This window comes from Chiloscyllium punctatum, chromosome 10 (assembly GCF_047496795.1).
Source record: "Chiloscyllium punctatum isolate Juve2018m chromosome 10, sChiPun1.3, whole genome shotgun sequence".
NCBI classification, from domain to species: domain Eukaryota; kingdom Metazoa; phylum Chordata; class Chondrichthyes; order Orectolobiformes; family Hemiscylliidae; genus Chiloscyllium; species Chiloscyllium punctatum.
The window spans coordinates 32,931,207-32,946,690 of record NC_092748.1 but is presented as its reverse complement, the minus strand read 5'-3'; the positions used below and the strand labels follow the sequence as shown (position 1 = coordinate 32,946,690).

Sequence of the window (15,484 nt, the reverse complement as noted above, 5' to 3'; positions counted from 1 at the left end):
AGGGAAAATAGCCCCAGCCTGTTCAGCCTCTCCCTATAGCTCAAATCCTCCAACCCTGGCAAAATCTTTTCTGAACCCTTTCAAGTTTCACAACATCTTTCCGATAGGAAGGAGATCAGAATTATTCCACGCAATATTCCAACAGTGGCCGAACCAATGTCCTGTCCAGCTGCAACATGACCTCCCAACTCCTGTACTCAATACTCTGATCAATAAAAGAAAGCATACCAAACGCCTTCTTCACTATTCTATCTATCTGCGATTCCACTTTCAAGGAGTTATGAACCTGCACTCCAAGGTCTCTTTGTTCTGCAACACTTCCTGCTGTTGAAGGCAAAACCTTCACAATGAGTTACTTCCATCAGTGAGCATAGATTTCAATGGTGCTCTTCTCTGATTTTGTCCACGAGCACAATATCACTTCCTATAATTCTGTCCATATACTGCTGGAACAGATCCTGGCTGATAGATAAACCAAGAAGAAGTCTCTGGCATCATCTTCCAAATGGTGTTCTGAAAGTTGCGATTTCATGAGGTTGAATTGCCAAGTGAATTGACCAGTACCTATGTATGGCAAATTGCTTGGAGAACATTTTAACTCCAGTGAATTTGGGATTCAGTTCAAATAATGTTGAAATTGTGTGTGGGCATATTTTATGGGAAGATTAGGGTCTAAACATACTCTGATTGTGTCATCTATCTTTATCATGCTTGCAATAGAATTCATTGGTCTGTTCTGATATGCATGACAGATAACATCATTGTGTTTCATACCAAATATCTCACTCTAAAGCTTCTATTGTACATGAACACTACAGTTTTGAGACAGTCAATTGACTGAACTATATCATTTCTGAGTTGCAATACAGTGTGATCTTTAAAGTTTCCTGTGATACTAAATCTGTCTGGGTAGAATTGTTTTTTAGATTAGATTAGATTAGATTACTTACAGTGTGGAAACAGGCCCTTCGGCCCAACAAGTCCACACCGACCTGCCAAAGTGCAACCCACCCATTCCCCTACTTTACCCCTTACCTAACACTACGGGGAATTTAGCATGGCCAATTCACCTGACCCGCACATCTTTGGACTGTGGGAGGAAACCGGAGCACCCGGAGGAAACCCACACAGACACAGGGAGAACGTGCAAACTCCACACAGTCAGTCGCCTGTGGCGGGAATTGAACCTGGGTCTCTGGCGCTGTGAGGCAGCAGTGCTAACCACTGTGCCCACAGTAGTCCCACAGTAACTCAATGTAAGTATTCTTACTTTTTCCTGCTGCAATGAGTGTCTTGTTGATCTTGTGAATGGCTACAATATTGAGATCTGTGCGTACCAGTAGACTTGCAGTAGGGCAATGCTCTTCCAACTTTGAATGCCATTGAAAACTAGGAGGGTCCCAATTTTAGGAATGTCAAAATTCATGGCAACATAGACTGCGCCTCTAAAAGAAGAAGGGAGAAGATTAAATATGAGGATAATCCAACCGGTAATATAAAAGAAGATTGCAACAGAGGGCAAAGAGAGGCAGAAATGGACATTGGACCATTGGAAAATGGTACTGCAGAAGTAGTAATGGGGAACAAAGTCATAGTTCAGAAACTGAACAAGTATTTTGTGCCAGTCTTCATAGTGGAATACACGAATAATATCCCAAACATTGAAGAGATTTGGAGTGCAGAGGTGAGTATGGTGGTCATCACCAAGGAGAAGATGCTAGAAAACCTGAAAGGTCTGAAAGTAAATAAATCATCAGGATCAGATGGACTACACCTCAACGTTCTGAAGGAGATAGCTAAAGAGATAGTGGAGGCTTTAATAATGATATTTCAGGTATCACTGGAGTTGAGGACGGTCCCAGAGGAATGGAAAATCACTAATATAACCCCCTCAGTTTAAAAAGAGAGTAAGGCAATTTTGATCTGTGCGGAGAAAGTGAGGACTGCAGATGCTGGAGATCAGAGCTGAAAATGTGTTGCTGGAAAAGCGCAGCAGTCCAGCAGCATCCAAGGAGCAGGATAATCGATGTTTCGGGCATAAGCTCTTCTTCAGGAATCCCCCAAGTCCCTCCTCCCTACCTTTTATCTTAGCCTGCTGGACACACTTTCCTCATTCCTGAAGAAGGGCTTATGTCTGAAACGTCAATTCTCCTGCTCCTTGGATGCTGCTTGACCTGCTGCGCTTTTCCAGCACCACATTTTCAATTTTGATCTGTGCCACAAGCTCATTTACCTTATTTCATATATTGCATTCATTCAGATGCAACACCTTCAGCCCTGTATTTCCTATCCCTCTCCTCACTGTCATCCCTTTCTCCAGTTTGATTGAGGTTAGATTCTTAACCCTTTTGAAAATCTCTGACCTGTTTTATGTTCTGGACTCTTTAATAACGTCTCCTGAGTTCTCTTTTCTTTGCATTTCATTTCATACTTTTCCATGCAGCTGAATTCACCCCCACCTGCTGCTTTGTTTCCCATTAGCCATTATACATCTTGGAGTTTTGCCAATCTCTTTGCCCCTCACTTTTTAGTTTAAAGTCCTGTTGATAACCCTATTCACCCTTTTCACCAGAACATTGGTCCCAGCACGGTTCAGCCAGAAGATGTCCCAATGGTACAGATCCCTTCTGTTCCAGTACTGATGCCAGTCCCCCATGAAATGTCACCCCTCTTACCCACACCGCTCCTTCAGCCATGTGTTTATTTCCCCTATTCTTGCATCCCTAAGCCAATTTGCACGTGGTTCAGGTAGTAGTCTGGAGATTGTAACCCTTGAGGACCTGTTCTTTAATTTAGTTCCTAGTTCCTGATAATCCCTAAACAGGTCCTCTTTCTTAATCTTGCCGACGATGTCTGTCCTGACATGGAGCATAACAACTGGATCCTCCCCCCTCTTTCCAATATCCTTTCCAGCCAGTTAGAGATGTCGCTCCCTGGCACTTGGCAAGCAACATTCCATCCTGCTTACAAAGGATACTATCAATCTCTCTAATTGTACAATCCCCTACAACTACCACTTGTCTTTTTGCTCCCCCCATTGACTGACCTCCTGTGTCACAGTACTGTAGTCTGCTGGCTCATCCTCCTTACAGCTCTGTTCCTCATGCACACTGGAGCAAGTACCTCGTACCTATTGGACAAGGTCAAGAGCTGATGCTCCTCTATTCCTGAATACATGATCCCTCTACCTGCCTCACCTGCAGACACACCCTGCTGTCCCTGACCACTGACTGAATTTGAGGTAGTTAATCTACCAGTTGTGACCACCTCCTGAAACAGTGCATCCAGGTAACTCTTCCCCCTCCCAGATGTGCCACAGTGTTTGAAGCTCAGACACCAGCTCATCAATTCCAAGCCGGAGTTTCTCCAGCAACTGACCCTTGCTGCAGATGTGGCCATTGCAGTTCACAATCAGATCTGCCAGCTCCCCCACCATACAGCCATAGCACATCACCTGCCCAGCCATCTCCACTTAGTTAATTAATTTATTAGTCAGTTAATCCAGAATTAGTTGATTGATGTATTAATTAGTTTTGCAGGTTGTTTTCAAATTTAGGACAGATTTCTGAGGTCATTCAGGTCACATCTCCCCTGTGATATCACTTTTTCAGTTTGCTCCTCTCTGTGTGCTCCTCTCTCCGACTCCACTCTCTGGAATCAAGGCCTCGAATCCCTGAAGTAAATTAGTTTGATACTCACTGTTGAGAGTGTATTGCTCGAAAAGCACAGCAGGTCAGGCGATGCTGCCTGACCTGCCGTGCTTTTCCAGCAACACACTCTCAACTCTGATCTCCAGCATCTACAGACCTCACTGTCTCCTACTTTAAACTCACCGTGCTCTGTGTGCTCCATGTGCTCCTCTCTCTGATTCAACTCCATTGAAACAAGGCTATGTTTGGCAAGCAAGCAGTCCTGTGTTGTATCTTCACCAGGATGCATCTCATTTTTAGATATACCTAGTGCTGGTCCTAGCATCCTTCTTGCATGCTTCGCTGAACCAGAGTTAGTCCCCCATCTTGGTAATAATGACTGAATGAGGGAAATGCTAAGCCATGACACAACAGATTGTGTGTTTGAATAAAATTCTGCGAGTGCTGAATGTTCACAGCCCTTCACGGGTATGAGTTCCGAGATCTGTTCAAAATCCACTCCATTTAGCACAGTGATAGTACCACACAACACAATGGAGATTATGCTCCGTGTAAAGATGGGACTTTGTCTAGCACCCATGTCCTTTCGGACTCCACTACCTTGGTCAGCAGAGTTGCTACTGAACCCATCACAGAGTTGCACCTTACAATTCCCCATCCCGAGTACTTTGTGCAAACCTTCCACCCTCAGTACACTTTTCAATTGCTGTTCAACACACAGAAGAACTGATTCATCAGCTAAGGTGGGGCAGTAGGTGATCACCAACAGGACCTTTCCTTCCCATTTTTGATCTGAAGCCATGAGACTTCATTAGATCTGAAGTCAACGTTGAGGACTCCCAGAGTAACGCCCTCCTGAGTGTATGCCAGTGTGCTGCCACCTCTGCTGGCTCTGTGCTGGTGGTGGGAGAGGAAATATCCAGGGATGGTAATAATGGTGCCCCGGACATTGTCTGTAAGCTATGATTTCATGAGTATGACTCTGTCAGGCTGTCGCTTGAGTAGTCTGTGAGACAGCCCTTCCAAGTTTTGCCCCAATGTTAGTCAGGAAGACTCTGCAGAGTAGACAGGGATGGATTTTCCTTTATTGTTTACATGGCCTTGATCAGAGCTGGGTACATTAACCAGTTTCTTCCCTTTTCTGAGATTTTGTAGCAGTTTGATAAAAACTGAATACCTTGTTAGGCCAGTTCAAGCAGCATTTAAGAGCTGACCACATTCCTGTGCATTTGGAATCACATGAAGGCCACACCAGGGGAGAATGCCAAATGTCCTTTGCTGAAGGGGATTAGTGAATGAGATACATTTTGACAACAATCATTAATGCTTTCATGTTCATCATTAGACCTTTAATTCCAGAGGTATTGGGCCATAGAACACCACGCAGTTTTGATTGCTACCTAAACGTCTTGGATAAATTTATTGAATGGATACAGGGCATCCTTGTGAATAGCATAGTGTCTTATTTGGTGTCATAACCTTCAGGTATGGAATGCAATCAGTAAGTCATATTGCACAGGAAATTTTTCCATGAGTTACAAATAATGGAACTCAAACAGAATTACACATTCCTATCCCAGGAACAAAGCTTTGTTTTATTCTAGTAAAAGGCAAAAAAAAACAAGCTCAAGATGGATACTGTACTAATAAGACCTGTAAATTTGAAGGTCCAAGTTTTGCACACCATTTGGTCCTGAATTGCCAACTGCAAAATGGTCAACTTGCCTGAAGGTGCTAAACAAGAGACCTTCAGGTTTACCACTCAAGTGCTGATTAGACAAGACTTCATAAAAGTGTGTATATGGATTCCTAGCGATCAATTCCGTTGAAATAATGGATTGTGCTGTCTCGCACACATTACCACTTTACAGGTTAACTAAAGCATTGGAATAGAGAGCATACAAATTCACAGTATTAACAGTGGAGGACACCTAGGGAAGGAGAAATGGCCTATGTACACTGGGAGGAAAGACAGGACCTTGTTTCCTTGCACTCTCCACCTGCGGCGACTGGAGCTACTCTGCCCTGAGTCTTCCTCTCAATCCTAGACCAGTCAGTGGAAAATTGAGCAAGGTGTCTATGAGCAAGCATATCCTTTCTCCTGTGAGCTATGTAAGGTGCCCAACACAGTACAGAAGCACACTGCGTAATCTTTTTAGGGAACAACTTCAGAGAATTTCTGAAATTGGCAATGTGTCCCCAGATGTTGGAAATACAAACCAAATGTTGGGAGTGCTGTGCATGGTATCTTTCATAAAACATAGCACAGTTCATCCATCTGCAAAGCTGTCTGAATTCAAAATGAATTCCAAATAAAAATATGGTTGCTTGTGCCCTTCCTTAACTTCAATGTTATGGCTCAACTGTACGTCTCCATAATGGCCCTCATAAGATAAAATAATTGTAACATCAAGGCCAAGAAAGCACAATTCCAAATCTGTTATGCTGATAGCATATTTATTATGTTTCAGAATATTACATATGTCAGAATTCTGTTTTCAACAAGGAATTAAAAGTCTCTCATTCGCCTGAAAGATCCAACAGTTGCATTGTAGCCTCCCCAGTCACTGTATCTCCTGTATTCACCAGGTCTCATGAAGTACTGGCGCCCTCTGTAGTTGGGATGTTCATAGAAGATCCAGTAACCATCCATCACATGGCAGGAGTGGATGTCACGGTAACGGAAACGATCATAGACAGATGGACAGTCATCCATGAATTCCATCATCTGTCCTCCAAAGTCAGGCCTCTCGTAAATCCTCATTCTGTAGGAGCCTCCTCGGTACTGCAATAGAGAAAAAAACAAATTATTCTTTTACTGAATGAGATCATCCCTGGTCAGGCCAGAAATTATTGCCCATTCCTAGTTGTCCAGAGAGCAGCTAAGAGTCAACCATATTGCTTTGGAACTGAAGTCGTGTGTAGGCTGGACCATGTAAGGACAGCAGTTTCCTTCCCTAAAGGACATTAGTGAGCCAGATGGGTTTTTCTGACAATGGCAATGATTTCATGTACAATATTAGATTCTTAATTCCATTGCAGGATTCAAACCCAGATCTCCAGGTGGTTAGCTGGGTCTCAACGTTAATAGTCTAATGATAATATCACTAGGCCATCAACTCCTCTGAAATGGAACATGTGTGATGTATCTATAAACATATTTGTACCAAGTGCAGTAAAATTGTATAAAAAAGGATGTGCTTTCTACTTGTAACATTATCAGGGAAACCACATACAGTTTTAATGAAAATTCTCAAGCAAAGGCATTAAACAGCCTGTTTTGTATCAAGCTGTTCATGTCTCTTTTTGTATGTTGCAGTATTTGGTGTTTGGCTCCCAGGCGTTTTGTAATCACTGTTTTGATAATATTCAATATTGTCAAACCTTGAATAAAAATTACTGTTGATAAAAATAAAACCATGAGTGGAAAAGTTTTTGGAATGAAATTACAGTGCAGCCAGCCTTGGAACTAGAAATGGATATCCAGTTTGTGAAGACTAACTTTGGAAATATGGGAACAAAGAAACATAGTGCCCTTCAAGCCGCTTCTGGCACTCAATGAGGTCATGGCGGATTATGACCTAAAGGGTTGCTTCCAATTATTATGTCCTGGGAAAGGAGTAGAACAAAGCCTAGAGAGCATTTTGATGCAATGTTTTCTCATGAGTTGTCCAATAAGTAGGTGCAAGTATGAACATTTGGCTCCTGAAAACATTCAGGTCACATGTCTCTCACCTTTCCAGCATGTGGTTTATCATGAATGCTTAGCTACACTATTTATTATTTATTTTGTTAATACGTGTATCTATGAGAGTTTACACAGAGATTGTTTTGACTGGTCCCTGTGTTTTCTTGGGAGATGAGTCCACCCTGACTCTATCAGTGTATCCCAACTTTTCCATCCATTGTCCATCAAAGTTACAGCTATCAATCAGGCCAGTTCTGAGGAAAATCATGCATGTTACAGCAGAGGCAAATTAGTTATGAGCAGACGCAATGCAGGAATGTGGAAATGACAAACCACTTGAACCTTTTGATGAATTAAAGCAATAGGTGAATAATCCTTTATAATTATTAACCAAGTGACCAGCTCATTTTGTCTATAAGGACAACATTTGACTTACATGTGGGTAGGAGTGACATGACCTGACACAGTCATTGAATCCCATCCAGCGCTGGTAGTCAGGATACTCTCCTCTGGTCAGAACATACTGGTATCCCATGTAATTGGGTTTCTCATACACCACCCACCAGTCACTGTCAACACGGATGGAGTTACAGCGGCTGAAGTAAGGGGACAGGTCGGCACACTCACTGCTGCACTCATAGTGCCGCCCCTGGAAGTTCCTGTCCTCGTAAAAGATGATCTGTGGGCAAAGGAAATGAAACAAAATATTTCTGTTTTCCAAGTAATAATTAATAAAAGGTGACAACTATGAGGGTTAACCATACCTTTCCCATTTTGAGCTCAACGTTGGGAAAGCAGTGTCTGCACGTGCTATCACTCTGGCTGCTCTGTATTTATACGTATGAGAGGCCATTGCAGAGACTGCCTTTGTTATTTTAAACAATCTCAAGTACAGATCAGCAAAAAAATCCAAAAATGTGTTGCACATATTTGAATAAAACCCCTTTACTCAAAGCAATAGATTCTATTAGCTGTTTTTAGTTTGCTTTCATGTCGTTTCAATTGTCCTGTAGAGAAAAAAAAAGAACAAAAGATTAGGGGCGCCCTAGTTATTCTCAAAGTAAAATACACAAACAGCATTGAACTACACACTCTGATGAGGTTATAACCACATATTATTGCTTTGTTTATTATATATTTTGCATACGCCACTTTCACCAAACTTTATATCAATAGAACTATGTGGATGTTTTTGGGTTACATAATCAGCACACTTTAGTTTTAATATGATCCCTTCACCTCTTTCAGATCTGCTGCTGAATTGACCTTTAGCACAGTCGAACTGTTCCAATACCAGCCTTCAACCTTTTGCACTTTATCAACCTCAAGTGCTCTAAACCACATCTTGCCTTTCTCTAAATCGCATAGGTTTTGTTCACCTTTCACCCCTTTGCATCATGATGTGCATTGGATTCTGATTTTGGCAATATCTCGATTTCAAAGTTTTCCTTTTTATTTTTAAATTGTTCGATTTCATTTCCCTTTCCACACTGTAACTCAGATATCCAGACAGTAAATGATAAAACTGGAGGCTCGTCTTTAACTAAAATCTTTTCCTGACAAAGACATGCGCTGTATACCACAGAATCTTGGAAACATGTGTAACTGGAGGCTTTTGGTCCCATTACTGTGGGTCTGGAGTCACATGTAGGCCAGACCAGATAAGGATGGGCAGATTTCCTTTGCTAATGGACATTAGTGAACCAGATGGGTTTTTGTTTATAATAACTGGCAGTGGTTACATGATCTCCATTAGCTGGCCTTTAATTCCAGATCAGAGTATATGTCAATTTTGCTCAGTGAAAGCTCAGTATTATACATCCTATTTCTATGCTGCTGCTTCAGAATGACGAACAAGTGATTGGACTCATACATCACATCCTGTTGAGGTGGGTAGTGATTGACAGCCGTTTAAGATACACTTTTTAAAGGTACATGCACATCAAATCTCAACACCCCCATTTCCTAATAAAATGTTATCCTTAAGTAGTCAACGTTATCACATGCCAAAGAAACAAATACAGAGTAATAGGTTTACCAGCATCTAAAATGTATCAACAATTTGATTTGTTGTTGAAACATTTCCGACTGTGTTCTAGTTGCATAAGGATTTTTCAGTTTTTTCTCATTGTGGTACTGTTCAGAATTAGTATTTATTTCCTCACACAATTTGTTTCTAGATGTAAGCTAACGATTTTGACTGGATTCCAAGACACATCAGTTGGACATTGTATTCAAACTTCCTGTCTTATATTCAGATCAGTTGATATGCTCACATGCTGGTCATGGAAGTCTTTCATATCGTCCCCTCAACCACTTTCATCCAGTCATGCATTGTGTATTCCTTGGAATATCCATGAGTGAGCTAGGGCAGTATTTGTTTGCACATGCCTGCCAAATAATCTTTCCCTATCAGTTCTGTGTATAACATTTGCAAGTTCAGAATAGCTGGTCCAAACTGTGTTATGTAGCCCATTGGCTGATTATCTTTGTTGAGTTAGATAACCTTCTCCCATAATAAGCATAGGGGTTTCTTTGGTGCTTCTTGTGATCTGTGGTCCTTAGCATTGTCTTGGGGCTACTCTGCTTGCCATTTACCTCCAGGCACTGGAACCATGGTGTCCACAACATAAGATATTTGAGGTGCGTATAGTGAATTTTCATAGGGACACTTATGCGTAATGGATTCTATTCAATGTGCTTGTTATCCTCATCACCTGATGGTGTCACATAACTGAGGATTTTATGAATCTTGTTTTGATATTGTCTGGGACACTGTCTTGGTTGGTTAGAATACTGCATCTGTCTGGATTTTAGTTCTGGCTTCCCATAACATTGCACCTGAACCCTCTTCTGGAGTACTGCATGCAGTTTTGGTCCTCCTGTTCTAGGAAGGATGTCATCAAATTGGAGTGGTTTCAGGAAAGATTTACTAAGATGTTGCCGAGAATGGAAGATTTGAATATGAAAATAGACTTGAAAGGCTGGGCCTTTATTCACTGGAGCATTGGAGGTTGAGGGGTGACTGTACAGAAATGTATAACATCATCAAGAGCATAGATAAGGGGAATAGTGAAGACCTGTCCCCTATGATGGGGAGTTCAAAACTAGGGTACATGTTTTAAGGGGAGAGGAGAAAGATTTAAAAAGGACATGAGGGACAACATTTTTACACAGAGTGGTTAGTATGTGGAATGAACTGCCAGAGGAAGTGGTGGATGCAGGTGCAGTTACAACATTGAAAAGACATTTGGATATGTTCATGAATAGGAAAGGTTTAGAGGGATGTGGGCTGGATGCAAGCTGATGGTCTAGTTTAGTTTGGGAACATGGTGGGTGTCGGCTAGTTGGACAGAAGGGTCTGTTTCCATTTTGTATAACTCTATTTAATTTTTTTTGCATTGATGCTTCCAATGTCCTCTGGTGCCATATTCCTTGCAAACATCATAAAAGCTGAGCATTTTTAGGGTGCATGCTTGAGGCTGCACTACCTGCATTGCCCACGATGTTTGCCTGCATTGGCTACCATGTGAATGGTGGATAAATTATGTATAACCTGTAGGCTCTGTCAAAAGGACTGGGTGGCCATGCCATTCAGACAGCTGTCCAGAATTTTAGTGCCAGGGCTTTCATTTCAAGGAGCAATTGGGTAAGTGTATGGCACCAACCCATCTTTGACACATAAACACATCCAGGATATCACTGATACCTTTTTATCTAGATCCCATCTGTTACTGTCATTCCCTCATAATTAGCAGAGTCAAGCAACTTGCACAATAGGATGATCCATCACCACTGACTGCTCCTGGGTTTAGAACACACCTATGTTACTTTAAAAATGTTCTACATCAAATGGCAGCATTCATCAACAGAAGGGTCTTCCACTCCATCAATGATTAAATTATATCCAATCACAGATGCCAGATCTTGGAGGTCTGTGCAAGATATCCTGGGAGGTGCCATGACTCTTGTCTTACTGAGAATTGACAAGTTTCTGCCTTCTTTCAAGATCCCCAAGCTATACAGAGATACTACTGGAATACAAGGGCTGCCCTCAGCAAGCATGGCTCATGACGCCTTTATAAGACCCTCAGATTGACACAGGACTATAGTGGAACAGACGATAAGCCTGCTTAAAATGAGGTTCAGATGCCTGGACAACTTGAACATAACCTCGTAGGGCAACCCAGAAAAGTTGTATCAGATTTTTGGGCAGGTGGGGAGGGAGGGGGGGGGGGGGTCCTTGGATTCAGAGGAAATAGAGAATTGACAGCAATATTCTGAGGGAGAAAATACAGACAAGCATCAGGATGTAGACCTGTGTGAGAGAACAGTACTTCCTCAAATGTGAAAAGGCAGTGATAGTCTCATCCTACAACAACAAAATCTGAGGAAGGGTCACTTGACGTGAAACGTAAACTCTAATTTCTCTCCAAAGATACTGCCAGATCTGCTGAGCTTTTCCAGCAATTTCTGACTTACAGCATCCGCAGTTCTTTCAGTTTTTAAACATTCTAACGTGCTTCTGGAATGAATGTGCTGGGCTTGTATTTCCTTGAATTGTTTAGCATTCTGCTGTTAATTTGAGAAGCAACTCCTGCTAGTGCAGAGGACATGTGATCAAAATTACAGTAGATTTGTTTACATAGTATCGGGGTCCATCCAATCACATTGAATGTGGGAGAGTCTTTTCATGCTGAAAAGTGTAAGAAGAATCCTGGGGCTTGCACTTTGCTGTCCTCACAGTTGTTTTACCAGGTCACTGTTGGACACAGAGGGTCCTGCAGCAATTCTAAAGCAAATGATTGTAGGAAGGGTCTCTGGACCTGAAACATTGACTCTGTTTCTCTCCAAAGATACTGCCAGATCTGCTGAGTTTCTCCAGCTATTTCTGTTTTTGTTTTAGGTTCCCAGCATCTGCAGTTCTTTGTTTTTTGTTTGTAAAATGTGGCAGTCAGAAGTTAGTCTATGAAATGTCTTTGATGGAGTTCCCATTCAAGTTGAAATAACACTAAGATTTGGAAAGAATGAAAATCTGCCATTCGAACTACCTTAGACGCTGAGAATGAAGCAATAGCTTGGGAAGAGAAATGAAATTCCTAATCTAAATTCTTCAGTTCCTTGAGATCTTGGCATAATCTTGTTCTTTTTGAGACGAAGTATGGTGATGGCACCAAAAGGCAGGAAGTACTTGAGGTTGGGCCCAGAACAAGATGTCCTATGCCAATATATTCTTCTCAGCTCATTGTATAGTTCATTCTGCTATAACAGGTGTTTCGTTAACATGAGTTCACAATAACATGATTGATAAATTGGGAACACTGTTACTAAAGCACAATGTTTTAAAGCATGCATTGCTTATAACGCAATTCCGAACCCATCAGTTTAAATGGTGCTGCTATGACATGATTTTCTTAGAACACAGAATTGCAACAGAACAGAGCTACCATGTTATTGTGAAACTGATGATATATACATGCATAAATAGAATATCAAATCCATAGGCAGGCACAAAGCATGATGGTAACTGTATCCTTTAGGCTCAAACTTCCAGATGCCATATTTACCCAGATAACACTTCACATTTCTCTGCATTGAATTTCATCTGCCAAGTGTCTACCCATTTGGCCAACTTGAAGTCACTCAGCATCATCCTCACAATGCACTATTCTCCCTGGCATAGAATCGTCTGCAAAGTTAGAGAGCTTTCCCTCAGCACCTAACTCCAAATTGTTTCTATCAAGCAGATAAATCAAAGGGTTCTAACACCAATCCCTAGGGAACACCACTTGCAACTCATCTCCAATCTGAGAAATATCCATCTGTTTGCCATCTTTTAGCCAACTTCTAAACAATGCTGCCAAAAAAAACATCAATCCCAAACATTTTTCATTTACGAGCCAACTGCTATGTGTCATCGTAAAAAATGCTTTCTGAAAATCCAAACATACAGCATCCACAGCACTCATCTCATCCTTTGCCTGTGACAGCCAATGTTGCATTTCTTTCACAAAAGGACAATTGGCTATTACACATCTGCCAGGCTTTACAGTTAAAATATAAAAAGAGCTGCAACACATACTAACTCATGCATCATCAGGTCACAGGGCTTCCATCTCAACTGGGAGAACTTACACATTTGATTACAGCCTTCACCAGAGGGTTGCATTGGACAAAAACACAACTACAAATGTTGGCATTGATCAGAGGTTAAGCAGACATAATAAGTAACACTTTATTGTCTTCCACCTACTCTAATTCTATCAAGAAACACCAATCATTTGGAAATCTTCACTCTTCAAATTTCCTCAACCAAATTCTTCTTATCAGTCATGGTAAAACAGACCTTCATGGCATGAGGGACTAACATTTCAATCTGTGTTCACGAATACAAAGGACATGCTTATGTACCCACGCTAATGTCTCTTAATGCCTCTGTCCTTCTGCAGGTGAAAAATGTACACAACCAATGTGAACATACACAGACATGTGGATTGGAGGTTGGTGGGTTGGGAATAGAGTGGCTGGTATGCCTTATGTAAAGAGGACAAGGTAACAGAGTTGTCAGGAAAGTAAAGTGTCATACCAGCGCTGGTGGCGAGTATGGAAGTTTACACTCCTCAATGGATTCTGCTACTTATGTGAGGGCCACAACTCACGATGCTACCATCTCTTTTCATTTTACTTAGCAGTCTCTAGATCCCATTCCCAAACTGTGAGAAGGAAGCAGAAGAGTTCTATCCGACAGTCCCATTTCTAGTGCCACCTCTGAGGAGGATGATGTTGAACCCTCAGCAGATGCATTATCAAGGCATTCTTCCTCATTCTCCACCAGCACAGAGACATTCATTTCAAAGGTAATCTACTGAGAACACGTTCACTGTTGTAATCTGGCAAGCACCGCACTGACACAAATCTCAGTGTGAGGACAGGTCTTTATCTCCATAATGTTGATGCTGTGATTACTCCTGCAAATACCCAGATGAACAGACACATTTGCAACAGGAAAAATGAGGACAAAACAAAATAGGTCTTTCTCTCATTTAGTTATAAGTTGACTTTAACTAGTCAAAAGTGCAGTTTGGTAGATATGTCCTTCAGGACTCATCCATGCTGTTCCGTACCAGTTCTACTGAGGCACCCAAATAGAACTCCCCCGCTCAGAGTACATTCTGTGCCCTTGCATCCCTCATTTTCTCTTTCAAATATTCCTCAACATGAAGGAATATTGATTCATTAGTTGAGGTTGATGATAGATGATGGCACTGAAAATAAAGAAAGAAGAATTTGCATTTACATAGCACCTTTCGTAATCTCAGAATATCTCAAGGTTCTCCGCTTATAATAATGTATGAAATAGTCACAGAAACAGATGGCGGGAATAGATCACTTTTTAGCAAAACTTGTTGAAATAGTTTTGGTGTGTGATATGTTTTCCGAAGTGTTTTTGATTTAATGAATTACATTCTCCTGGAGAATTTCTTGTGTGCCTACCACTACCCCATAAGGCTAAAGTCATCTGAATATCTTCCCTACCCAGACCCCGACCATGCAACGTTCCGCAACTCCTTTCCAGTCACCTCTCATGCCTCCGCCAATCATATCTTATCCAAATAAATGTCTCCTCATCCCTTGGTGCTGCAGGTGGTAAATTGCTAATGACCCCACTTTCCATCGTGCCTACTGCCTTAGTTGATGTTGTTGTAGGTTCCCTCTTTTCAGGTGCTGTCTGCCTCAGTGGGGAAGGTGATACAAGTTGGGGACTATGTGTTGCAAGTTACCCCTTTTGCAGGCTACAGTTGCACTGATAGAACACTGGAACTTGTGAGGCTAAGTGAGCTGAAACAAAGCAGCCTCAGGTAATCTTGGTGCATTACTTAGCAGGGTAAAATCAAAAGATCGGCTGGTTCTAATTAATAGGATGAGCCACTTTGAGCCATACAAATCCCTGCAATAGATAATCCCCTCAGGCTCTATACCAGCTGTTCTGGATGTGTGGTGGCCCAGTCATTTTCTGCTTTTCTTATTGCTCCTTTTAATGATGATATCACTAAGATTATTGTCGTAAAGCATTCTGCATGAGATCACCAACTGCAAGTACTATTTTGCACAATTATTATTCAGACCCCAAAATTGAACAATATGA

General features: G+C 41.6%; 1 protein-coding gene across 1 annotated transcript; it reads right to left on the bottom strand.

Annotated features, from left to right (window-relative positions):
• Positions 1-6,088: 6,088 nt before the first annotated feature.
• LOC140482010 (gamma-crystallin S-1-like) lies at positions 6,089-8,169 on the bottom strand. Its single transcript, XM_072578837.1, has 3 exons — positions 8,103-8,169; positions 7,775-8,017; positions 6,089-6,435 (listed from the first exon to the last, which is right to left on the bottom strand). The coding sequence occupies exons 1-3, from the start codon at positions 8,109-8,111 to the stop codon at positions 6,160-6,162; spliced, it is 528 nt and encodes a 175-aa protein (XP_072434938.1). The 5' UTR covers positions 8,112-8,169; the 3' UTR covers positions 6,089-6,159.
• Between the last annotated feature and the right edge of the window lie 7,315 nt (positions 8,170-15,484).